This window comes from Panulirus ornatus, chromosome 19 (genome assembly GCF_036320965.1).
Source record: "Panulirus ornatus isolate Po-2019 chromosome 19, ASM3632096v1, whole genome shotgun sequence".
Classification (NCBI taxonomy): Eukaryota; Metazoa; Arthropoda; class Malacostraca; order Decapoda; family Palinuridae; genus Panulirus; species Panulirus ornatus.
This window is the reverse complement of record NC_092242.1, coordinates 43489473-43515747: the sequence shown is the minus strand read 5'-3', so window position 1 is coordinate 43515747 and position 26275 is coordinate 43489473. Positions and strand designations below refer to the sequence as shown.

Sequence of the window (26275 nt, the reverse complement as noted above, 5' to 3'; positions counted from 1 at the left end):
AGGATCTTTCTGCTAGACTTCAGCAACATAAACATAGCATAAGAACGGGACAAGAATCAAATGCCTTGTTTAATCACGTAAAAACTATGATCATTGTATTGACTGAAGGAATGCCATATCAGTTATTAAATCTAACTCTATCACCACTAGAAATATCAATGAATCTTCTATCATCAAATACACAAAAAATTATGATATTAATATTAGTGATGGTCTATACAAGTTAGATAACTTTATTGTTAATGAAAGTTATAAAATAAGTTTATGAACACTCGTTTTCTGCCTTGGACAATTCCATGTTTACCAAATGGCGTCCTAGCTTCGTCTCTTCCATATATATCAACTGACTGTTATATTTCTCTCTTGTGTGTCCCCTGATGTGATTATTACAAGAAAGTGCACTTGAGAAATTATCGTGTTTCATTTTCCAGCGCAAAATTGTGATCCTTTGAAGTATAAATTCATTTATTTATCTAGATATTTTGCTTTCTCGTTGTCTCCCGCGTTAGCGAGGTAGCGCAAGGAGACAGACGAAAGAATAGCCCAACCCACCCACATCCACATGTTTATACATACACGTCCACACACGCAAATATACATAACTATACATCACAACGTATACCGATATACACACACACAGACATATACATATATACACATGTACATAATTCATACTGTCTGCCTTTATTCATTTCCATCGCCACCCTGCCACAAATAACAACCCACTCCCCCTTCATGTTTCTTCAACGCTCCTAGAAATTTCACTCCCTCCACCACCCTATGATTCACTTCCTCTTCCATGGTTCCATCCGCTGCCAGATCCACTCCCAGATATCTAAAACACTTCACTTCCTCCAGTTTTTCTCCATTCAAACTTACCTCCCAATTGACTTGTCCCTCAACCCTACTGTACCAAACAACCTTGCTCTTATTCACATTTACTCTCAGCTTTCTTCTTTCACACACTTTACCAAACTCAGTCACCAGCTTCTGCAGTTTCTCACACGAATCAGCCACCAGCGATGTATCATCAGCGAACAACAACTGACTCACTTCCCAAGCTCTCTCATCCACATCAGACTGCATACTTGCCCGTCTTTCCAAAACTCTTCCATTTACCTCCCTAACAACCCCATCCATAAACAAATTAAACAACCATGGAGAAATCACATACCCCTGCCGCAAACCTACATTCACTGAGAACCAATCACTTTCCTCTCTTTCTACACGTACGCACGCCTTACATCCTCGATAAAAACTTTTCACTGACTCTAGCAACTTGCCTCCCACACCATATATTCTTAATACCTGCCACAGAGCATCTCTATCAACTCAATCATATGCCTTCTCTAGATCCATAAATGCCATATACAAATCCATTTGCTTTTCTAAGTATTTCTCACATGCATTCTTCAAAGCAAACACCTGATCCACACACACACACACACGCACACACACACACACAGACACACACACACACACACACACACACACACACACACACACACACACACACACACACACACACACACATATATATATAAATATATATTTTTTTTTTTTTTATACTTTGTCGCTGTCTCCCGCGTTTGCGAGGTAGCGCAAGGAAACAGACGAAAGATATGGCCCCCCCCCCATACACATGTATATACATACGTCCACACACGCAAATATACATACCTACACAGCTTTCCATGGTTTACCCCAGACGCTTCACATGCCTTGATTCAATCCACTGACAGCACGTCAACCCCGGTATACCACATCGCTCCAATTCACTCTATTCCTTGCCCTCCTTTCACCCTCCTGCACGTTCAGGCCCCGATCACACAAAATCTTTTTCACTCCATCTTTCCACCTCCAATTTGGTCTCCCTCTTCTCCTCGTTCCCTCCACCTCCGACACATATATCCTCTTGGTCAATCTTTCCTCACTCATTCTCTCCATGTGCCCAAACCACTTCAAAACACCCTCTTCTGCTCTCTCAACCACGCTCTTTTTATTTCCACACATCCCTCTTACCCTTACGTTACTCACTCGATCAAACCACCTCACACCACACATTGTCCTCAAACATCTCATTTCCAGCACATCCATCCTCCTGCGCACAACTCTATCCATAGCCCACGCCTCGCAACCATACAACATTGTTGGAACCACTATTCCTTCAAACATACCCATTTTTGCTTTCCGAGATAATGTTCTCGACTTCCACACATTCTTCAAGGCCCCCAGAATTTTCGCCCCCTCCCCCACCCTATGATCCACTTCCGCTTCCATGGTTCCATCCGCTGCCAGATCCACTCCCAGATATCTAAAACACTTCACTTCCTCCAGTTTTTCTCCATTCAAACTCACCTCCCAATTGACTTGACCCTCAACCCTACTGTACCTAATAACCTTGCTCTTATTCACATTTACTCTTAACTTTCTTCTTTCACACACTTTACCAAACTCAGTCACCAGCTTCTGCAGTTTCTCACATGAATCAGCCACCAGCGCTGTATCATCAGCGAACAACAACTGACTCACTTCCCAAGCTCTCTCATCCCCAACAGACTTCATACTTGCCCCTCTTTCCAAAATAAATATATATAAATATATATATATATATATATATATATATATATATATATATATATATATATATGTTTATATATATATATATATATATATATATATATATATATATATATATATATATATATATATATATATATGTATATATGGGATAAGAGAAGGGGGCTAGAAACCCTTCCCTCCTTGTATTTTAGATTTTCAACAGGGGAAACAGAGGAAGGAATCATGCGAGGAGTAATCATCCTCCTCGAAGGCTCAGACTGGGGTGTCTAAATGTGTGTGGATGTAACTAAGATGAGAAAAAAGAAGAGATAGGTAGTATGTTTAAGGAAAGGTGCCTGGATGTTTTGGCTGTGAGTGAAGTCAGGGGTTAGTGAGAGGACAAGAAGAAAGGAAGGAGTAGCACTACTCCTGAAACAGGAGTTGTGGGAGTATGTGATACTGTGTATATTTAGGGAGACAGTAATGGCTTGCGCAAAAGATGCCTGTTGCATGAGAACGGTGGGAGGCGGGCAAATCAGAGAGAGTAGTGAGTGGTGTGATGAAGAAGTAAGATTGTTAGTGAAAGAGAAGAGAGAGGCATTTGGACGAGTTTTGCAAGGAAATAGTGCAAATGACAAGGGGATTTATAAAAGAAAGAGGCAAGGGGTCAAGAAAAAGGTGCAAGAGGTGAAAAAGAGGGCAAATGAGAGCTGGGTGAAAGATTATCATAGAATTTTAGCGAGAATAAAAAGATGTTTTGGAAGGAGGTAAATGAAGTGCGTAAGACAAGACAACAAATGGGAACATCGTGAAGGGGCAAATGGGAAGGTCATAAAAATGTTGGTGATATAAGAGGGAGATAGAGTGAGTGTTTTGAAGGTTTGTTGAATTTTTCTCATGATAGAGTGACAGATATAGCGTGTTTTGGTCGAGGTTGTGTATGAAGTGAGAAGGTGAGGGAGAATGATTTAGTAAAAAGAAAAGAGGTATCAAAAGTTTTACGGAAGATGAAAGCCCGCAAGGCGGCGGGTTTGGATGGTATTGCAGTGGAATTTATGAAAAAAGGGGGGTGACTGTGTAGTTGAGAGGTTGGTGAAAATAATCATTGTATGTATGGTTCATTGTGAAGTGCCTGAGGATTGGAGGAACACATGCATAGTGATATTGTGCAAAGGCAAAGGGGATAAAGGTGAGTGTTCAAATTACAGAGGTATAAGTTTGTAGAGTATTCCTGGGAAACTATATGGGAGGGTATTATTTGAGAGGGTCAAGGCATGTACAGAGCATCAGATTAGGGAAGACCAGTGTGGTTTCAAAAGTGTTAGAGGATATCTGGATCAGGTGTTTGCTTTAAGAATGTATGTGAGAAATACTTAGAATAACAGATGGATTTATATGGAGCATCTGGATCCGGAGAAGGAATATGATAGAGTTGATAGAGATGCTGTGTGGAGGGTATTAAGAGTATATGGTGTGGGAGGTAAGTAGCCCAAAGCAGTGAGAAGATTTTATCGAAGATGCAAGGCATGTGTAAGAGTAGGAAAAGAGGAAAGTGATTGGTTCCCAGTGAATGTCGGTTTGAGGCAGGGGAGCGTGATGTCTTCATGGTTGTTTGACTTGTTTATGGATGGGGTTATCAGGGAGGTGAATGCAAGAGTTTTGGAGAGAGTGGCAAGTATGTAGTCTGTTGTGGATGAGAGGGCTTGGGAAGTGTCAATTGTTGTTCGCTGATGATACAGCGCTGGTGGCAGATTCGGGTGACAAGCTGCAGAAGTTGGTGACTGAGTTTGGTAAAGTGTGTGAAAGAAGAAAGCTGAGAGCAAATATGAATAAGTTTGAGGGAAGAGTTGATAGGATGGTAAGTTTGAATGGAGAAAAACTGGAGGAAATAAAGTGTTTTGGATATCTGGGAGTGGATTTGGCAACGGATGGAACCAAGGAAGTGGAAGTGAGTCACAGGTTGGGGGAGGGGGTGAAAGTTCTGGGAGCGTTGAATAATGTGAGGAAGGCGAGAACGTTATCTCGGAGAGAAAAAGTGGGTATGTTTAAAGAAATAGCAGTTTAACAAATGTTATATCGTTTGTGAATCATGGGCTAGAGATAGGGTCGTGTGGAGGAAGGTAGATGTGTTGGAAATTAGATCTTTCAAGAAAATATGTGGTATGAGGTGGTTTGAACGCCTACGTAATGAATGTGTGGAAATAAAAAGAGTGTGGCTCAGAGAGCAGAAAAGGGTGTATTGAAATGGTTTGGTCACATGGAGAGAATGAGTGAAGAAAGATTGACAAGGAGGATACATGTGTCAGATTTGGAGGGAACGAGAAGTGGGAGACCAAAATGGAGGTGGAAGGATGGAGTGAAAAAGATTTTGAGCGATTGGGGCCCGAACATACAAGAAGGTGAAAAGTATGTAAGGAAGAGAGTGAATTGGAACGATGTGGTATAAGAGGGTCGACGTGCTGTCAATGGATTGAACCAGGGCATGCGAGGCGTCTGAGGTAAACCATGAAAAGTTTCGTGGGGCCTGGATGTGGAATGGGAGCTGTAGTATCGGTGAATCACACATCACAGCTAGACACTGAGTGTGAGCGAATATGGCCTTTGTCTTCTTTTCCTAGCGCCACCCCGCGCTGATGCAGGGGGAGGGGGATGTCATTTCATGTGTGGCGGAATGCCAACGGGAATGAATAAAGGCAGCTAGAATGAATTATGTAAATGTGTACATATATGTATATGTTTGTGTATGTATGTATATGTTTATATTGAAATGTATAGACATACATATGTGCGTGTGTGGAGGTGTATGTGTATATATATATATATATATATATATATATATATATATATATATATATATATATATATATATATATATATATATATATATATATATATATATATATATATATATATATATATATATATATATATATATATATATATATATATATACATATATATATACATATATATATATATATATATATATATATATATATATATATATATATATATATATATATATATATATATATATATATATATATATATATATATTTTTTTTTTTTTTTACTTCCTTTCATTCTATCACATACTCCCACAACTCCTGTTTCAGGAGTAGTGCTACTCCTTCCCTTGCTCTTGTCCTCTCACTAACACCTGACTTTACTCCAAAGACATTCCCAAACCACTCTTCCCCTTTATCCTTAAGCTTCCTTTCACTCAGAGCCAAAAGATCCAGGTTCCTCTACTCAAACATACTACCAATCTCTCCTTTTTTCACATCTTGGTTACAGCCACACAGATTTAGACACCCCAATCTGAGGAGGAGGATGAGCACTCCCCGCGTGACTCCTTCTTCTGTTTCCAATTTTAGAAAGTTAAAATGCAAGAAGGGGAGGAGTTCTTACCCCCCGCTCCCGTCCCCTCTAGTCGCCTTCAACGACACGTGAGGAATGCGTGGGAAGTATTCTTTCTCCCTTATCCCCAGGGATAATATATATATATATATATTTTTTTTTTTTTTCATACTATTCGGTATTTCCCGCGATAGCGAGGTAGCGTTAAGAACAGAGGACTGGGCCTTTGAGGGAATATCCTCACCTGGACCTCTTCTCTGTTCCTTCTTTTGGAAAATTAAAAAAAATTATATATATATATATATGTATATATATATATATATATATATATATATATATATATATATATATATATATATATATATATATATATATATATATATATATATATATATATATATATATATATATATATATATATATATATATATATATTTTCCCTGGGGATAGGGGAGAAAGAATACTTCCCACGTATTCCCTGCGTGTCGTAGAAGGCGACTAAAAGGGAAGGGAGCGGGGGGCTGGAAATCCTCCCCTCTCGTTTTTTTTTTTTTTTTTTTTAATTTTCCAAAAGAAGGTACAGAGAAGAGGGCCAGGTGAGGATATTACCTCAAAGGCCCAGTCCTCTGTTCTTAACGCTACCTCGCTATCGCGGGAAATGGCGAATAGTATGAAAAAAAAAAAAAAAAAATATATATATATTATATATATATATATATATATATATATATATATATATATATATATATATATATATATATATAATTTTTTTTTTTTGCTCTGTCGCTGTCTCCCGCGTTTGCGAGGTAGCGCAAGGAAACAGACGAAAGACATGGCCCAACCCACCCCCATACACATGTATATACATACGTCCACACACGCAAATATACATAACTACACAGCTTTCCATGGTTTACCCCAGACGCTTCACATGCCCTGATTCAATCCACTGACAGCACGTCAACCCCGGTATACCACATCGATCCAATTCACTCTATTCCTTGCCCTCCTTTCACCCTCCTGCATGTTCAGGCCCCGATCAATCAAAATCTTTTTCACTCCATCTTTCCACCTCCAATTTGGTCTCCCACTTCTCCTCGTTCCCTCCACCTCCGACACTTATATCCTCTTGGTCAATCTTTCCTCACTCAATCTTTCCATGTGCCCAAACCATTTCAAAACACCCTCTTCTGCTCTCTCAACCACGCTCTTTTTATTTCCACACATCTCTCTTACCCTAACGTAACTTACTCGATCAAACCACCTCACACCACACATTGTCCTCAAACATCTCATTTCCAAAACATCCATCCTCCTGCGCACAACTCTATCCAAGCCCACGCCTCGTAAACATAAAACATTGTTGGAACCACTATTCCTTCAAACATACCCATTTTTGCTTTCCGAGATAATGTTCTCGACTTCCACACATTCTTCAAGGCTCCCAGGATTTTCGCACCCTCCCCCACCCTGTGATCCACTTCCGCTTCCATGGTTCCATCCGCTGCCAGATCCACTCCCACATATCTAAAACAATTTACTTCCTTCAGTTTTTCTCCATTCAAACTTACCTCCCAATTGACTTGACCCTCAACCTTGTGTACCTAAAAACCTTGCTCTTATTCATATTTACTCTTAACTTTCTTCTTTCACACACTTTACCAAACTCAGTCACCAGCTTCTGCAGTTTCTCATATGAATCAGCCACCAGCGTTGTATTATCAGCGAACAACTATTGACTCACTTCCCAAACTCTCTCATCCCCAACAGACTTCATACTTGCCCCTCTTTCCAAAACCCTTGCATTCACCTCCCTAACAACCCCATCCATAAACAAATTAAACTACCATGGAGACATCACACACCCCTGCTGCAAACCTACATTCACTGAGAACCAATCACTTTCCTCTCTTCCTACACGTACACATGACTTACATCCTCGATAAAAACTTTTCACTGCTTCTAATAACTTGCCTCCCACACCATATATTCTTAATTCTCAATATATATATAATTCTCATATATTCTTAATTCTCAACTCTATCATATGCCTTCTCCAGATCCATAAATGCTACCTACAAATCCATTTCCTTTTCTAAGTATTTCTCACATACATTCTTCAAAGCAAACACCTGATCCACACATCCTCTACCACTTCTGAAACCACACTGCTCTTCCCCAGTCTTATGCTCTGTACATGCCTTCACCCTCTCAATCAATACCCTCCCATATAATTTACCAGGAATACTCAACAAACTTATACCTCTGTAATTTGAGCACTCACTCTTATCCCCTTTGCCTTTGTACAATGGCACTATGCACGCATTCCGCCAATCCTCAGGCACCTCACCATGAGTCATACATACATTAAATAACCCTACCAACCAGTCATTAAGACAGTCACCCCCTTTTTTAATAAATTCCACTGCAATACCATCCAAACCTGCTGCCTTGCCGGCTTTCATCTTCCGCAAAGCTTTTACTACTTCTTCTCTGTTTACCAAATCATTTTCCCTAACCCTCCCACTTTGCACACCACCTCGACCAAAACACCCTATATCTGCCACTCTATCATCAAACACATTCAACAAACCTTCAAAATACTCACTCGATCTCCTTCTCACATCACCACTTCTTGTTATCATCTCCCCATTTGAGCCCTTCACTGAAGTTCCCATATGCTCCCTTGTCTTACACACTTTATTTACCTCTTTCCGGAACATCTTTTCATTCTCCCTAAAATTTAATGATACTCTCTCACCCAACACCCATTTGCACTCTTTTTCACCTCTTGCACCTTTCTCTTGACCTCCTGTCTCTTTCTTTTATACATCTCCCACTCAATTTCATTTTTTCCCTGCAAAAATCGTCCAAATGCCTCTCTCTTCTCTTTCATTAATAATCTTACTTCTTCATCCCACCACTCACTACCCTTTCTAATCAACCCACCTCCCACTCTTCTCATGCCACAAGCATCTTTTGCGCAATCCATCACTGATTCCCTAAATACATCCCATTCCTCCCCCCACTCCCCTTACTTCCATTGTTCTCACCTTTTTCCGTTCTGTACTCAGTCTCTCCTGGTACTTCCTCACACAAGTCTCCTTCTCAAGCTCACTTACTCTCACCACCCTCTTCACCCCAACATTCACTTTTCTTTTCTGAAAACCCATACAAATCTTCACCTTAGCCTTCAAAAAATAATGATCAGACATCCCTCCAGTTGCACCTCTCAGCACATTAACATCCAAAAGTCCCTCTTTCGCGCTCCTGTCAATTAACACGTAATCCAATAACGCTCTCTGGCCATCTCTCCTACTTACATACGTATACTTATGTATACCTCACTTTCAAACCAGGTATTCCCAATTACCAGTTCTTTTTCAGCACATGAATCTACAAGCTCTTCACCATTTGCATTTACAACACTGAACACCCTATGTATACCAATTATTCCCTCAACTGCCACATTACTCACCTTTGCATTCAAATCACCCATCACTATTACCCGGTCTCGTGCATCAAAACCACTAACACACTCATTCATCTGCTCCCAAAACACCTCCGTCTCATGATCTCTCTTCTCATGCCCAGGTGCATATGCAACAATAATCACCCATCTCTCTCCATCAACTTTCAGTTTTACCCATATTAATCGAGAATTTACTTTCTTACATTCAATCACATACTCCCATATATATACATATCCTCTCTTCCTACACGTACACATGACTTACATCCTCGATAAAAACTTTTTTCTGCTTCTAATAACTTGCCTCCCACACCATATATTCTTAATACCTTCCACAGGGCATCTCTATCAACTCTATCATATGCCTTCTCCAGATCCATAAATGCTACATACAAATCCATTTGCTTTTCTAAGTATTTCTCACATACATTCTTCAAAGCAAACACCTGATCCACACATCCTCTACCACTTCTGAAACCACACTGCTCTTCCCCAGTCTTATGCTCTGTACATGCCTTCACCCTCTCAATCAATATCCTCCCATATAATTTACCAGGAATACTCAACAATCTTATAGCCCTGTAATTTGAGCACTCACTCTTATCCCCTTTGCCTTTGTACAATGGCACTATGCACGCATTCCGCCAATCCTCAGGCACCTCACCATGAATCATGCATACATTAAATAACCTTACGTACCAGTAAATAATACAGTCACCCCCTATTTTAATAAATTCCACTGCAATACCATCCAAACCTGCTGCCTTGCCGGCTATCATCTCCGGCAAAGCTTTTACTACCTCTTCTCTGTTTACAAATCATTTTCCCTAACCCTCTCACTTTGCACACCACCTCGACCAAAACACCCTATATCTGCCACTCTATTATCAAACACATTCAACAAACCTTCAAAATACTCACTCCATCTCCATCTCACATCACCACTTCTTGTTATCACCTCCCCATTTGTGCCCTTCACTGAAGTTCCCATTTCCTCCCTTGTCTTACACATTTTATTTACCTCCTTCCAGAACATCTTTTCATTCTTCCTAAAATTTAATGATACTCTCTCACACAAACTCTCATTTGCCCTCTTTTTCACCTCTTGCACCTTTCTCTTGACCTGTCTCTTTCTTTTATACGTCTCCCACTCCATTTCATTTTTTCGCTGCAAAAATCGTCCAAATGCCTCTCTCTTCTCTTTCACTAATAATCTTACTTCTTCATCCCACCACTCACAACCCTTTCTAATCAACCCACCTCCCACTCTTCTCATGCCACAAGCATCTTTTCCGCAATCCATCACTGATTCCCTGAATACATCCCATTCCTCCCCCCACTCCCCTTACTTCCATTGTTCTCACCTTTTTCCATTCTGTACTCAGTTTCTCCTGGAACTTCCTCACACAAGTCTCCTTCCCAAGCTCATTTACTCTCACCACCCTCTTCACCCCAACATTCACTCTTCTTTTCTGAAAACCCATACAAATCTTCACCTTAGCCTCCACAAGATAATGATCAGACATCCCTCCAGTTGCACCTCTAAGCATATTAACATCTAAAAGTCTCTCTTTCGCGCGCCTGTCAATTAACACGTAATCCAATAACGCTCTCTGGCCATCTTTCCTACTTACATACGTATACTTATGTATATCTCGCTTTTTAAATCAGGTATTCCCAATCACCAGTCCTTTTTCAGCATATAAATCCACAATCTCTTCACCATTTCCATTTACAACACTGAACACCCCATGTATACCAATTATTCCCTCAACTGCCACATTACTCACCTTTGCATTCAAATCACCCATCACTATTACCCGGTCTCGTGCATCAAAACCACTAACACATTCAGCTGCTCCCAAAACTCTTCCGTCTCATGATCTTTCTTCTCATGCCCAGGTGCATATGCACCAATAATCACCCATCTCTCTCCATCAACTTTCAGTTTTACCCATATTAATCGAGAATTTACTTTCTTACATTCTATAACATACTCCCATATATATATATATATATATATATATATATATATATATATATATATATATATATATATATATATATATATATATATATATATTTATTTATTTATTATACTTTGTCGCTGTCTCCCGCGCTTGCGAGGTAGCGCAAGGAAACAGACGAAAGAAATGGCCCAACCCACCCCCATACACATGCATATACATACGTCAACACACGAAAATATACATACCTACACAGCTTTCCATGGTTTACCCCAGACGCTTCACATGCCTTGATTCAATCCACTGACAGCACGTCAACCCCGGTATACCACATCGCTCCAATTCACTCTATTCCTTGCCCTCCTTTCACCCTCCTGCATGTTCAGACCCCGATCACACAAAATCTTTTTCACTCCATCTTTCCAACTCCAATTTGGTCTCCCTCTTCTCCTCGTTCCCTCCACCTCCGAAACATATATCCTCTTGGTCAATCTTTCCTCACTCATTCTCTCCATGTGCCCAAACCATTTCAAAACACCCTCTTCTACTCTCTCAACCACGCTCTTTTTATTTCCACACATCTCTCTTACCCTTACGTTACTTATTCGATCAAACCACCTCACACCACACATTGTCCTCAAACATCTCATTCCCAGCACATCCATCCTCCTGCGGAACACTCTATCCATAGCCCACGCCTCGCAACCATACAACATTGTTGGAACCACTATTCCTTCAAACATACCCATTTTTGCTTTCCGAGATAATGTTCTCGACTTCCACACATTCTTCAAGGCTCCCAGAATTTTCGCCCCCTCCCCCATCCTATGATCCACTTCCGCTTCCATGGTTCCATCCGCTGCCAGATCCACTCCCAGATATCTGAAACACTTTACTTCCTCCAGTTTTTCTCCATTCAAACTCACCTCCCAATTGACTTGACCCTCAACCCTACTGTACCTAATAACCTTGCTCTTATTCACATTTACTCTTAACTTTCTTCTTTCACACACTTTCCCAAACTCAGTCACCAGCTTCTGCAGTTTCTCACATGAATCAGCCACCAGCGCTGTATCATCAGCGAACAACAACTGACTCACTTCCCAAGCTCTCTCATCCCCAACAGACTTCATACTTGCCCCTATTTCCAAAACTCTTGCATTCACCTCCCTAACAACCCCATCCATAAACAAATTAAACAACCATGGAGACATCACACACCCCTGCCGCAAACCTACATTCACTGAGAACCAATCACTTTCCTCTCTTCCTACACGTACACATGACTTACATCCTCGATAAAAACTTTTCACTGCTTCTAACAACTTGCCTCCCACACCATATATTCTTTATTCCTTCCACAGAGCATCTCTATCAACTCTATCATATGCCTTCTCCAGATCCATAAATGCTACATACAAATCCATTTGCTTTTCTAAGTATTTCTCACACACATTCTTCAAAGCAAACACCTGATCCACACATCCTCTACCACTTCTGAAACCACACTGCTCTTCCCCAATCTGATGCTCTGTACATGCCTTCACCCTCTCAATCAATACCCTCCCATATAATTTACCAGGAATACTCAACAAACTTATACCTCTGTTATTTGAGCACTCGCTCTTATCCCCTTTGCCTTTGTACAATGGCACTATGCACGCATTTCGCCAATCCTCATGCACCTCACCATGAATCATACATACATTAAATAACCTTACCAACCAGTCAACAATACAGTCACCCACTTTTTTAATAAATTCCACTGCAATACCATCCAAACCTGCTGCCTTGCCGGCTTTCATCTTCCGCAAAGCTTTCACTACCTCTTATCTGTTTACCAAATCATTTTCCCTAACCATCTCACTTTGCACACCACCTCGACGAAAACACCCTACATCTGCCACTCTATCATCAAACACATTCAACAAACCTTCAAAATACTCCCTCCATCTCCTTCTCACATCACCACTACTTGTTATCACCTCCCCATTTGCGCCCTTCACTGAAGTTCCCATTTCCTCCCTTGTCTTACGCACTTTACCTCCTTCCAGAACATCTTTTTATTCTCTCTAAAATTTAATGATACTCTCTCACCCCAACTCTCATTTGCCCTTTTTTTCACCTCTTGCACCTTTCTCTTGACCTCCTGTCTCTTTCATTTATACTTCTCCCACTCAATTGCATTTTTTCCCTGCAAAAATCGTCCAAATGCCTCTCTCTTCTCTTTCACTAATACTCTTACTTCTTCATCCCACCACTCACTACACTTTCTAATCAACCCATCTCCCACTCTTCTCATGCCACAAGCATCTTTTGCGCAATCCATCACTGATTCCCTAAATACATCCCATTCCTCCCCCCACTCCCCTTACTTCCATTGTCCTCACCTTTTTCCATTCTGTACTCAGTCTCTCCTGGTACTTCCTCACACAAGTCTCCTTCCCAAGCTCACTTACTCTCACCACCCTTTTCACCCCAACATTCACTCTTCTTTTCTGAAAACCCATACAAATCCTCACCCTAGCCTCCACAAGATAATGATCAGATATCCCTCCAGTTGCACCTCTCAGCACATTAACATCCAAAAGTCTCTCTTTCGCGCGCCTTTCAATTAACACGTAATCCAATAACGCTCTCTGGCCTTCTCTCATACTTACATAAGTATACTTATATATATCTCCCTTTTGAAACCAGGTATTCCCAATCATCTGTCCTTTTTCAGCACATAAATCTACAAGCTCTTCACCATTTCCATTTACAACACTGAACACCCCAGGTATACCAATTATTCCCTCATCTGCCACATTACTCACCTTTGCATTCAAATCACCCATCACTATAACCCGGTCTCGTGCATCAAAACCACTAACACACTCATTCAACTGCTCCCAAAACACTTGCCTATCATGATCTTTCTTCTCATGCCCAGGTGCACATGCACCAATAATCACCCATATATATATATATATATATATATATATATATATATATATATATATATATATATATATATATATATATATATATATATATATATATATATATATATATATATATATTTTTTTTTTTTTTTGCTTTGTCGCTGTCTTCCGCGTTTGCGATGTAGCGCAAGGAAACAGACGAAAGAAATGGCCCAACCCACCCCCATACATATGTATATACATACGTCCACACACGCAAATATACGTACCTACACAGCTTTCCATGGTTTACCCCAGACTCTTCACATGCCCTGGTTCAATCCATTGACAGCATGTCAACCCCGGTATACCATATCATTCCAATTCACTCTATTCCTTGCACATCTTTCACCCTCCTGCATGTTCAGGCCCCGATCACTCAAAATCTTTTTCACTCCATCTTTCCACCTCCAATTTGGTCAACCACTTCTCGTTCCCTCCACCTCCGACACATATATCCTCTTGGTCAATCTTTCCTCACTCATTCTCTCCATGCGCCCAAACCATTTCAAAACACCCTCTTCTACTCTCTCAACCACACTCTTTTTATTTCCACACATCTCTCGTAACCTTATATTACTTACTCGATCAAGCCACCTCACACCACATATTGTCCTCAAACATCTCATTTCCAGCACATCCACCCTCCTGCGCACAACTCTATCCATAGCCCACGACTCGCAACCATAAAACATTGTTGGAACGACTATTCCTTCAAACATACCCATTTTTGCTTTCCGAGAAAATGTTCTCGACTTCCAAACATTCTTCAAGGCTCCCAGAATTTATGCCCCCTCCCACACCCAATGATTCACTTCCGCTTCCATGGTTCCATCACCTGCCAGATCCACTCCCAGATATCTAAAACATTTTACTTCATCCAGTTTTTCTCCATTCAAACTTACCTCCCAATTGACTTGACCCTCAACCCTACTCTACCTAATAATCTTGCTCTTATTCACATTTACCCTTAACTTTATTCTTTCACACACTTTACCAAACTCGGTCACCAGCTTCTGCAGTTTCTTACATGAATCAGCCACCAGGGCTGTATCATCAGCGAACAACAACTGACTCACTTCCCAAGCTCTCTCATCTACAACAGGCATCATACTTGCCCCTCTTTCCAAAACTCTTGCATTAACTTCCCTAACAACCCCATCCATAAACAAATTGAACAACCATGGAGACATCACACACCCCTGCTGAAAACCTATATTCACTGAGAACAAATCACTTTCCTCTCTTCCTACACGTACACATGCCTTATATCCTCGATAAAAACTTTTCACTGCTTCTAACATCTTGCCTCCCACACCATATATTCTTAAAACCTTCCACAGAGCATATCTGTCAACTCTATCATATGCCTTCTCCAGATCCATAAATGCTACATACAAATCCATTTGTTTTTCTAAGTATTTCTCACATACATTCTTCAAAGGAAAACATCTGATACAAACATCCTCTACCACTTCTGAAACCACACTGCTCTTCCCCAATCTGATGCTCTGTACATGCCTTCACCCTCTCAATCAATACCCTCCCATATAATTTACCAGGAATACTCAACAAACTTATACCTCTGAAATTTGAGCACTCACTCTTATCCCCTTTGCCTTTGTACAATGGTACTATGCAAGCATTACGCCAATCCTCAGGCACCTCACCATGAATCATACATACATTAAATAACCTTACCATCCAGTCAACAATACAGTCACCCGCTTTTTTAATAAATTCCACTGCAATACCATCCAAACCTGCTGCCTTGCCGGCTTTCATCATCCGTAAAGCTTTTACTACCTCTTCTCTATTTACCAAATCATTTTCCCTAAACCTCTCACTTTGCACACTTCCTCGACCAAAACACCCTATATCTGCCACTCTGTCAAAAAACACATTCAACAAACCTTCAAAATACTCACTCCATCTCCTTCTCACATCACCACTACTTGTTATCACCTCCCTATTAGCAACCTTCACTGAAGTTCCCATTTGTTCCCTTGTCTTACGCACTTTATTTACTTCCTTCCAAAACATCTTTTTTTTCTCCCTGAAATTTAATGATACTCTCTTACCCCAACTTACATTTGCCTCTTTTTCACCTCTTGCACCTTTCTCTCGACCTCCTGCCTCTTTCTTTTATAGCTCTCCCACTCATTTGCATTTTTCCCTACACAAATCGTCCAAATGCCTCTCTCTTCTCTTTCACTAATAATCTTACTTCTTCATCCCACCACCCACTACCTTTCCTAGTCAACCCGCCTCCCAATTTTCTTATGCCGCAAGCATCTTTTGCGCAAGCCATCACTGCTTCACTAAATACATCCCATTCTTCCCCCACTCCCCTTACCTCCTTTGTTCTCACGTTTTTCCATTCTGTACTCAGTCTCTCCTGGTACTTCCTCACATAAGTCTCCTTCCCAAGCTCACTTACTCTCACCACTCTCTTCACCCCAACATTCTCTCTTCTTTTCTGAAAACCCCCACAAAACTTCACCTTCGCCTCCACAAGATAATGATCAGACATCCCTCCAGTTGCACCTCTCACCACATTAACATCCAAAAGTCTCTCTTTCGTACGTCTATCAATTAACACGTAATCCAATAACGCTCTCTGGCCATCTCTCCTACTTACATACGTATACTTATGTATATCAAGCTCTTCACCATTTCCATTTACAACACTGAACAGTTCATGTACTCCAGTTATTCCCTCAACTGCCACATTACTTACCTTTGCATTCAAATCACCCATCACTATAACCCGGTCTTGTGCATGAAAACCAATAACACACTCATTCAGCTGCTCCCAAATCACTTGCCTCTCATGATCTTTCTTCTCATGCCTAGGTGCATATGCGCCAATAATCACCCATCTCTCTCCATCAGCTTTTAGTTTTACCCATATCAATCTAGAATTTACTTTCTTACTCTCTATCACATACTCCCACAACTCCTGATTCAGGAGTAGTGCTACTCCTTCCCTTGCTCTTGTCCTCTCACTAACCCTTGACTTTACTCCCAAGAAATTCCCAAACCACCCTTCCCCTTTACCCTTGAGCTTTGTATCACTCAGAGCCAAAACATATATATATGGTAGAGGATGTGTGGATCAGGTGTTTGCCTTGAAGAATGTGTGTGAGAAATACCTAGAAAAGCAAATAGATTTGTATGTAGCATTTATAGATCTGGAGAAGGCATATGATAGAGTTGATTGAGATGCTCTGTGGAAGGTATTAAGAATATATGGTGTGGAAGGCACGTTGTTAGAAGCAGTGAAAAGTTTTTATCGAGGATGTAAGGCAGGTGTACGTGTAGGAAGAGACGAAGGTGATTGGTTCTCAGTGAATATAGGTTTGCGGCAGGGGTGTGTGATGTCTCCATGGTTGTTTAATTTGTTTACGGATTGGGTTGTTAGGGAGGTGAATGCAAGAGTTTTGGAGAGGGGGGCAAGTATGGAGTCGGTTGGGTATGAGAGAGCTTGTGAAAACTGAAAAAGTCAGTTGTTGTTCGCTGATGATACAGCGCTGGTGGCTGATTCATGTGAGAAACTGCAGAAGCTGGTGACTGAGTTTGGTAAAGTGTGTGAAAGAAGAAAGTGAAGAGTAAATGTGAATAAGAGCAAGATTATTAGGTACAGTAGGGTTGAGGGTCACATCAATTAGGAGGTAAGTTTGAATGGAGAAAAACGGGAGGAAGTAAAGTGTTTTAGATATCTAGGAGTGGATCTGGCAACGGATGGAACCATGGTAGCGGAAGTGGATCATAGGGTGGGGGAGGGGGCGAAAATCCTAGGAGCCTTGAAGAATGTGTGGTAGTCGAGAACATTATCTCGGAAAGCAAAAATGGGTATGTTTGAAGGAATAGTGGTTCCAACAATATTTTATGGTTGCGAGGCGTGGGCTATGGATAGAGTTGTGCGCAGGAGGATGGATGTGATGGAAATGAGATGTTTGAGGACAATATGTGGTGTGAGGTAGTTTGATCAAGTAAGTAACATAAGGGTAAGAGAGATGTATGGAAATAAAAAGAGCGTGGTTGAGAGAGCAGAAGAGGGTGTTTTGAAATGGTTTGGGCACATGGACAGAATGAGTGAGGAAAGATTGACCAAGAGGATATATGTGTCGGAGGTGGAGGGAACGAAGAGAAGTGGGAGACCAAATTGGAGGTGGAAAGATGAAAGAAGAAAGTTGAGAGTAAATGTGAATAAGAGCAAGGTTATTAGGTACAGTAGGGTTGAGGGTCAAGTCAATTGGAAGGTAAGTTTGAATGGAGAAAAACTGGAGAAAGTGAAGTGTTTTATATATCTGGGAGTGGATTTGGGAACGGATGGAACCATGGAAGCGGAAGTGAATCATAGAGTGGGGGAGGGGACGAAAATCCTGGGAGCCTTGAAGAATGTGTGGAAGTCGACAACATTATCTGTGAAAGCAAAAATGGGAATATTTGAAGGAATAGTTGTTCCAAAAATGTTGTATGGTTGCGAGACGTGGGCTATGGATAGAGGTGTGCGCAGGAGGGTGGATGTCCTGGAAATGAGATGTCTGAGGACAATATGTGGTGTGAGGTGGTTTAATCGAGTAAGTAATGCAAGGGTAAGGGAGATGTGTGGAAATAAAAAGAGTATGGTTGAGAGACGAGAAGAGGGTGTTTTCAAATGATTTGGGCACATGGAGAGAATGATTGAGGAAAGATTGACCAAGAGGATATATGTGTCGGAGGTGGAGGGGGCGAGGAGAAGCGGGAGACTAAATTGGAAGTGGAAAGATGGAGTGAAAAAGATTTTGTGTGATAGGGGCCTGAACATGCAGGAGGGTGAAAGGAGGGCAAGGAATAGAGTGAATTGGATGGATGTGTTATACCGTGGTTGACGGGCTGTCACTGGATTAAATCAGGGCATATGAAGCGTCTGAGGTAAACCATGGAAAGCTGTGTAGGTATGTATATTTTCGTGTGTGGACGTATGTATATACATGTGTATGGGGGTGGGTTGGGCCATTTCTTTCCTCCGATTCCTTGCGCTACCTCGCAAACGCGGGAGTCAGCGACCAAGCAAAATAAATAAATATATCTGAAAATATATATATATATATATATATATATATATATATATATATATATATATATATATATATATATATATATATATATATATATATATATATATATATATATATATATATATATATATATATATATATATATATCTAAAAATATATATATATATATATATATATATATATATATATATATATATATATATATATATATATATATATATATATTTTGCTTTGTCGCTGTCTCCCGCGTTTGCGAGGTAGCGCAAGGAAACAGAGGAAAGAAATGGCCCAACCCACCCCCATACACATGTATATACATACGTCCACACACGAAAATATACATACCTACACAGCTTTCCATGGTTTACCCCAGACGCTTCACATGCCCTGATTCAATCCAGTGACAGCACGTCAACCACGGTATAACACATCCATCCAATGCACTCTATTCCTTGCCCTCCTTTCACCCTCCTGCATGTTCAGGCCCCGATCACACAAAATCTTCTTCACTCCATCTTTCCACTTCCAATTTGGTCTCCCGCTTCTCCTCGCCCCCTCCACCTCCGACACATATATCCTCTTGGTCAATCTTTCCTCACTCATTCTCTCCATGTGCCCAAATCATTTGAAAACACCCTCTTCTCCTCTCTCAACCATACTCTTTTTATTTCCACACATCTCCCTTACCCTTGCATTACTTACTGGATCAAACCACCTCACACCACATATTGTCCTCAGACATCTCATTTCCAGGACATCCACCCTCCTGCGCACAACTCTATCCATAGCCCACATCTCGCAACCATACAACATTTTTGGAACCACTATTCCTTCAAATATTTCCATTTTTGCTTTCACAGATAATGTTCTCGACTTCCACACATTCTTCAAGGCTCCCAGGATTTTCGCCCCCTCCCCCACTCTATGATTCACTTCCGGTTCCATGGTTCCATCCGTTCCCAAATCCACTCCTAGATATATAAAGCACTTCACTTTCTCCAGTTTTTCTTCATTCAAACTTACCTTCCAATTGACTTGACCCTCAACCCTACTGTACCTAATAACCTTGCTCTAATTCACATTTAATCTCAACTTTCTTCTTTCACACACTTTACCAAACTCAGTCACCAGCTTCTGCATTTTCTCACATGAATCAGCCACCAGCGTTGTATCATCAGCGAACAACAACTGACTAACTTCCCAAGCTTTCTCATCCACAACAGACTGCATACTTGCCCCTCTTTCCAAAACTCTTGCATTCACCTCTCTAACAACCCCATCCATTAACAGATTAAACAACCATGGGGACATGACACACCCCTGCCGCAAACCTACATTTACTGAGAACCAATCACTTTCCTCTCTTCCTACACGTACACATGCCTTACATCCTCGATGAAAACTTTTCACTGCTTCTAAAAACTTGCCTCCCACACCATATATTCTTAATACCTTCCACAAAAAATCTCTATCAGCTTTATCGTATGCCTTCTCCAGATCCATAAATGCTACATACAAATCCATTTGCTTTTCTAAGTATTTCTCACATGCATTCCTCAAAGCAAACACCTGATCCACACATCCTCCACCACTTCTGAAACCACACTGCTTTTCCCCAATCTGATGCTCTGTACATGCCTTCATCCTCTCAATCAATATCCTTCTATATAATTTACCAGGAATACTCAACAAACTTATACCTCTGTAATTTGAGCACTCACTCTTATCCCCTTTGCCTTTGCACAATGGCACTATGCAAGCATTACGCCAATCCTCAGGCACCTCACCATGAATCATACATACATCAAATAACCTTACCAACCAGTCAACAATACAGTCACCACTTTTTTAATAAATTCCACTGCAATACAATCCAAACCCGCTGCCTTACCGGCTTTCATCTTTCCCAATGCTTTTACTACCTATTCTCTGTTTACCAAATCATTTTTCCTAACCCTCTCACTTTGCACACCACCTCGACCAAAATACCCTATATCTGCCACTCTATCATCAAACACATTCAACAAACCTTCTAAATACTCACTCCATCTCCTTCTCACATCACCACTACTTGTTATCACCTCCCCATTAGCCCCCTTCACTTAAGTTCCCATTTGTTCCCTTGCCTTACGCACTTTATTTATATCCTTCCAAAACATCTCTTTATTCTCCCTAAAATTTAATGATACTCCATCATCCCATCTCTCATTTGCCCTCTGTTTCACCTCTTGCACCTTTCTATTGACCTCCTGCCTCTTTCTTTTATACATTTCTCATTCATTTTCATTATTCCCCTGGAAAAATCGTCCAAGTACCTCTCTCTTCTGTTTTACTAATAATCTTACTTCTTCATCCCACCACTCACTACCCTTTCTAATATGCCCACCTCCCACGCTTCTCATGCCACAAGCATATTTTGCACAAGCCATCATTGCTTCCCTAAATACATCCCATTCCTCCCCCACTCCCCTTACCTCCTTTGTTCTCACCTTTTTCCATTCTGTACTCAGTCTCTCCTGGTACTTCCTCCCACAAGTCTCCTTCCCAAGCTTACTTACTCTCACCATTCTCTTCACCCCAACATTCTCTCTTCTCTTCTGAAAACCTTTACAAATCTTCACATTCGTCTCCACAATATAATGATCAGACATCCCTCCAGTTGCACCTCTCAGCACATTAACATCCAGAAGTGTGTCTTTCGCGCGCCTATCAAATAACACATAATCCTATAACGCTCTCTGGCCATTTCTCCTACTTACATACTTATACTTATGTATATTTCTCTTTTTAAACCAGGTATTCCCAATCACCAGTCCTTTTTCAGCACATAAATCTACAAGCTCTTCAACATTTCAATTTACAACACTGAACACCCCATGTATACCAATTATTCCCTCAACTGCCACCTTACTCACCTTTGCATTCAAATCACCCATCACTATAACCCTGTCTCGTGCATCAAAATCACTGACACACTCATTCAGCTGTTCCCAAAACACTTGTCTCTCATGATCTTTCTTCTCATGCTCGGGTGCATATGCACCAATAATCACCCATCTCTCTCCATCAACTTTCAATTTTACTCATATCAATCTAGAGTTTACTTTCTTACACTCTATCACGTACTCCAACCACTCCTGTTTCAGGAGTATTGCTACTCTTTCCCCTGCTCTTGTCCTCTCACTAACCCCTGACTTTACTCCCAAGACACTCCCAAACCACTGTTCCCCTTTACCCTTGAGCTTCGTTTCACTCAGAGCCAAATCATCCAGGTTCCTTTCCTCAAACATACTACCTATCTCTCCTTTTTTCTCATGTTGGTTACGTCCACACACATTTAGACACCCCAATCTGAGCCTTCGAGGAGGATGAGCACTCCCCGCGTGACTCCTTCTGTTTCCCCTTTTAGAAAGTCAAAATACAAGGAGGGGAGGTTTTCCAGCCCCCCGCTCCCGTCCCCTTTAGTCGCCTTCTACGACACGTGAGGAATGCGTGGGAAGTCTTCTTTCTCCCCTATCCCCAGGGATAATATATGTGTGTGTATATATATTCTTTCAAACTATTCGCCATTTCCCGCATTAGCGAGGTAGCGTTAAGAACAGAGGACTGAGCCTTTGAGGGACTACCCTCACCTGGCCCAATTCTCTGTTCCTTCTTTTGGAAAATTAAAAAAAAAACGAGAGGGGAGGATTTCCAGCCCCCCGCTCCCTCCCCTTTTAGTCGCCTTCTACGACACGCAGGGAATACGTGGGAAGTATTCTTGCTCCCCTATCCCCAGGGATAAATATATATATATAATTGACGAGAAAAGAAACGCTAGTTAGCTGTAAATCTTGTCAGTAATGTGTGATTTATCTGCAGGTGCTCCTTGGATGGTGGCTGGTGTTCTGTCTGGTGATCGGTACAGGTTTTCGCTCGTCCCTGATTGCAGACCTGACCGTCCAGGAAAAGTCACGGCCACCAGAGACCCTGGTAGACCTCCTGGAAAAAATTGACTGGAAATGGGGCACCGAATCCAGCCTCTACAAGGGATCAGTCGTAGAATATTTCATCAAGAACGAAGATCCTGTGATGAAGGAGATAGTATACAGCATGGAGGTTAGTCGGTACAAAATAATTCTTACAGCTACTTATAAAGCCTTGAGGATACATAAAACAAATATACTGTTGATGCAAGTGCCATAGAGCACTCAGAATAGCTTCACTTCGCGTGACAGGTACATAGGATGTAACAAGTGTGAGGTCCGATCAGAAACACACTTGTCGTTCTTCACTGAAACAATCATATTAAGTATATGAACTTGTTGACACTGTTTACAAGCATACAGTTTACAAACATGAAAGTTAAAGAAAGAGGGGAAGAATATCTTCGGAAGGGAGGAGATGGTGAGGGTAGGGATGGGTCATCGGAAGAGAGGGGATGATGAGGGTAGTGGCCTGTCCTAGAAAAGGAGGGGATGATGAGGGTAGTGGCCTGTCCTAGAAAAGGAGGGGATGATGAGAGTAGGGGTGGGTCCTCGGAAAGGCGAGGTTGATGAAGCATGGGTGGGTGTTCGGACTGGATGGGACTTTGAGGTTAAGGGTTGGTCCTCGTAAGGGAGGGGATGATGGGAGTAGGGGTAGGTCCTCGGAAGGGTGGGGGTGATGAGGGTAAGGGAGGGTCCTTGGAAGGATAATGATGATGAGGGTAGGGGTGGGTCTTTAGATGGAGGGGATGATAAGGGTAGGGGTGGGTCCTTGTACGGATGGGGATGATGTGGGTAGGTGTGGGTCCGCAGAAGGGAAAGGATGATGAAGGTAGAGGTGAGTTCTAAACAGGCAGGGGATAATGAAGGTTATGTGCGTCCTCAGTAGGGTGTTGATGATGAGGTTAGGGGTGAATCCTCGGAAGTGAGGGGATGATGATGACATTAGGGGTGAGTCCTCGGAAGTGAGGGGATGATGAAGGTAGGGGTGGGCCCTCCCAAGAAAGGGGATGATGAGAGTGAATCCTTGGAGGGGAGGGGATGATGAGAGTGGATCCTTGGAAGGTATGATTGGGTTTCTTGGAAGGGTGGGATTATGAGGGCAGGGGTAAGTCCTCAGGAGGTAGGTAATGATGAGGGTAGGGGTGGGACCTTGGAAGGGAGGGGATTATGAGGGTAGGTGTGGGTTCTCGGAAAAGTGGTAACAATGAGGGTAGAAGTGTGACTTTGGAAGGAAGGAGCTGTGGAGCATTGGGGAGGGTCCTCGGAAGGATGGGGATGATAAGGGTAGGGTGACACGAAATGTTATTGACGAGTTTAATTATCTTTATACATATATGTAAACACAAATGACTTTGACCAGGCCTTTATCAAGAAATGAACGATGCCAAAACAGGCTAAAGTATGTTGGAATATAAAGATAAGTTAAAATGTTCTGACTCTGTACGTGACCATGAACCTTGGTGTACTACTTCTCAATACAAATGATATCAAAATAAGAAGTAAGTCTGCATGCAAGAGGGTCGACAGTGACCATCAAGGCTGATGACTCACTCTGATACAACAAAGTTTGATGATCGTCTCTGGTGTAAACAAGTTTGGTGACTCACTCTGATGCAACAAAGATGATTGATCGAATTTGGCACAACAAAGATTGATGACTCACTCTGATGCAACAAAGTTTCATGATTGAGTCTGGTACAGCAAAGTTTGATGACTCACATTGATGCAACAAGGTTTGATCATCGACTCTGGTACAAAAATGTTTGATGCTACAAAGTGTCATGATCAATTCTCATACAGCAAAGTTTGATGACTCACTCTGATGCAACAAAGTTTGATGATCGACACTGGTGCAACAAAGCTCCATGACCCATTCAGATGCAACAAAGTTTGATTATCGAAAATGGTACAACAAAGTTTGATGACTAACTCTGATGCAACAAAGTTTGAGGATTCGTTCTAATGCAACAATGTTTGATGATTGACTCTGTTACAACCAAATTTGAATCCTCACTCCGGTGCATCAAAGTTTGATGATATACACTGGTACATCAAAGTTTGATGTCTCACTCTAATATACACTGGTACATCAAAGTTCGATGTCTCACTCTAATACAACAAATTTCATTGATCGACTGTGGTACAATAAATTTTATGACTTCCTCTGATGCAACAAAGTTTGATGATCGACTCTGGTACAGCAAATTATGATGACTCATTCAGATGCAGGAAAGTTTGATTATCAACTTTGGTGCAACAAAGTTTGATGACTCACTCTCATACGACAAAGATTGATGATCGACTCTGGTACAACAAAGTTTTGTGATTGACTTTGGTACAATCAAATTTCATGATTCACTCTGGTGCAACAAAGTTTGATAATAGACTCTGATACAACAAAGTTTGATGACTCACTCTGATGCAACAAATTATATTGATCGACTGTGGTACAAAAAGTTTGATGACTTCCTCTGATGCAACAAAATTTGATGATCGACTCTGATACAGCAAAGTTTGATGACTCATTCAGATGCAACAAAGTTTGATTATCGGAACAGGTGCAACAACGTTTGATGACTCAGTCTTATGCAAGAAAGTTTGATGATCGACTCTGGTACAACAAAGTATGATGACTCCCTCTGATGCAACAAATTTCGATGAACCACTCTGGTACAACAAACCTTGTTGACTCTCTGATGGAACAAATTTTGATTACTCACTCTGACGCAACAAATTTTGATGATCAACTGCGATGCAACAAAGTTTAAGGTCTCACTCCGATGCAACAAAGTTTGGCGTTCGACTCTGGTAAAATAGTCTTTCATGACTCATTCTGATGCAACAAAGTTTGATGATCGAGTCTGGTACAACAAACTTTTATGATTTACTGATGCAACAGAGTTTGATGATTGACTCTA

General features: G+C 41.2%; 1 protein-coding gene across 1 annotated transcript in view; it reads left to right on the top strand.

The window, feature by feature from the left end:
* Positions 1–25226, top strand: part of LOC139755696 (glutamate receptor ionotropic, kainate glr-3-like) — a 59699-nt gene extending 34473 nt beyond the window's left edge. Inside the window, exons 5-6 of the mRNA XM_071674342.1 lie at positions 23251–23487; positions 25158–25226. Coding sequence (XP_071530443.1) covers positions 23251–23487; positions 25158–25226 — 306 coding nt within the window. The remainder of the gene's footprint in view (positions 1–23250; positions 23488–25157) is intronic.
* Positions 25227–26275: the final 1049 nt, after the last annotated feature.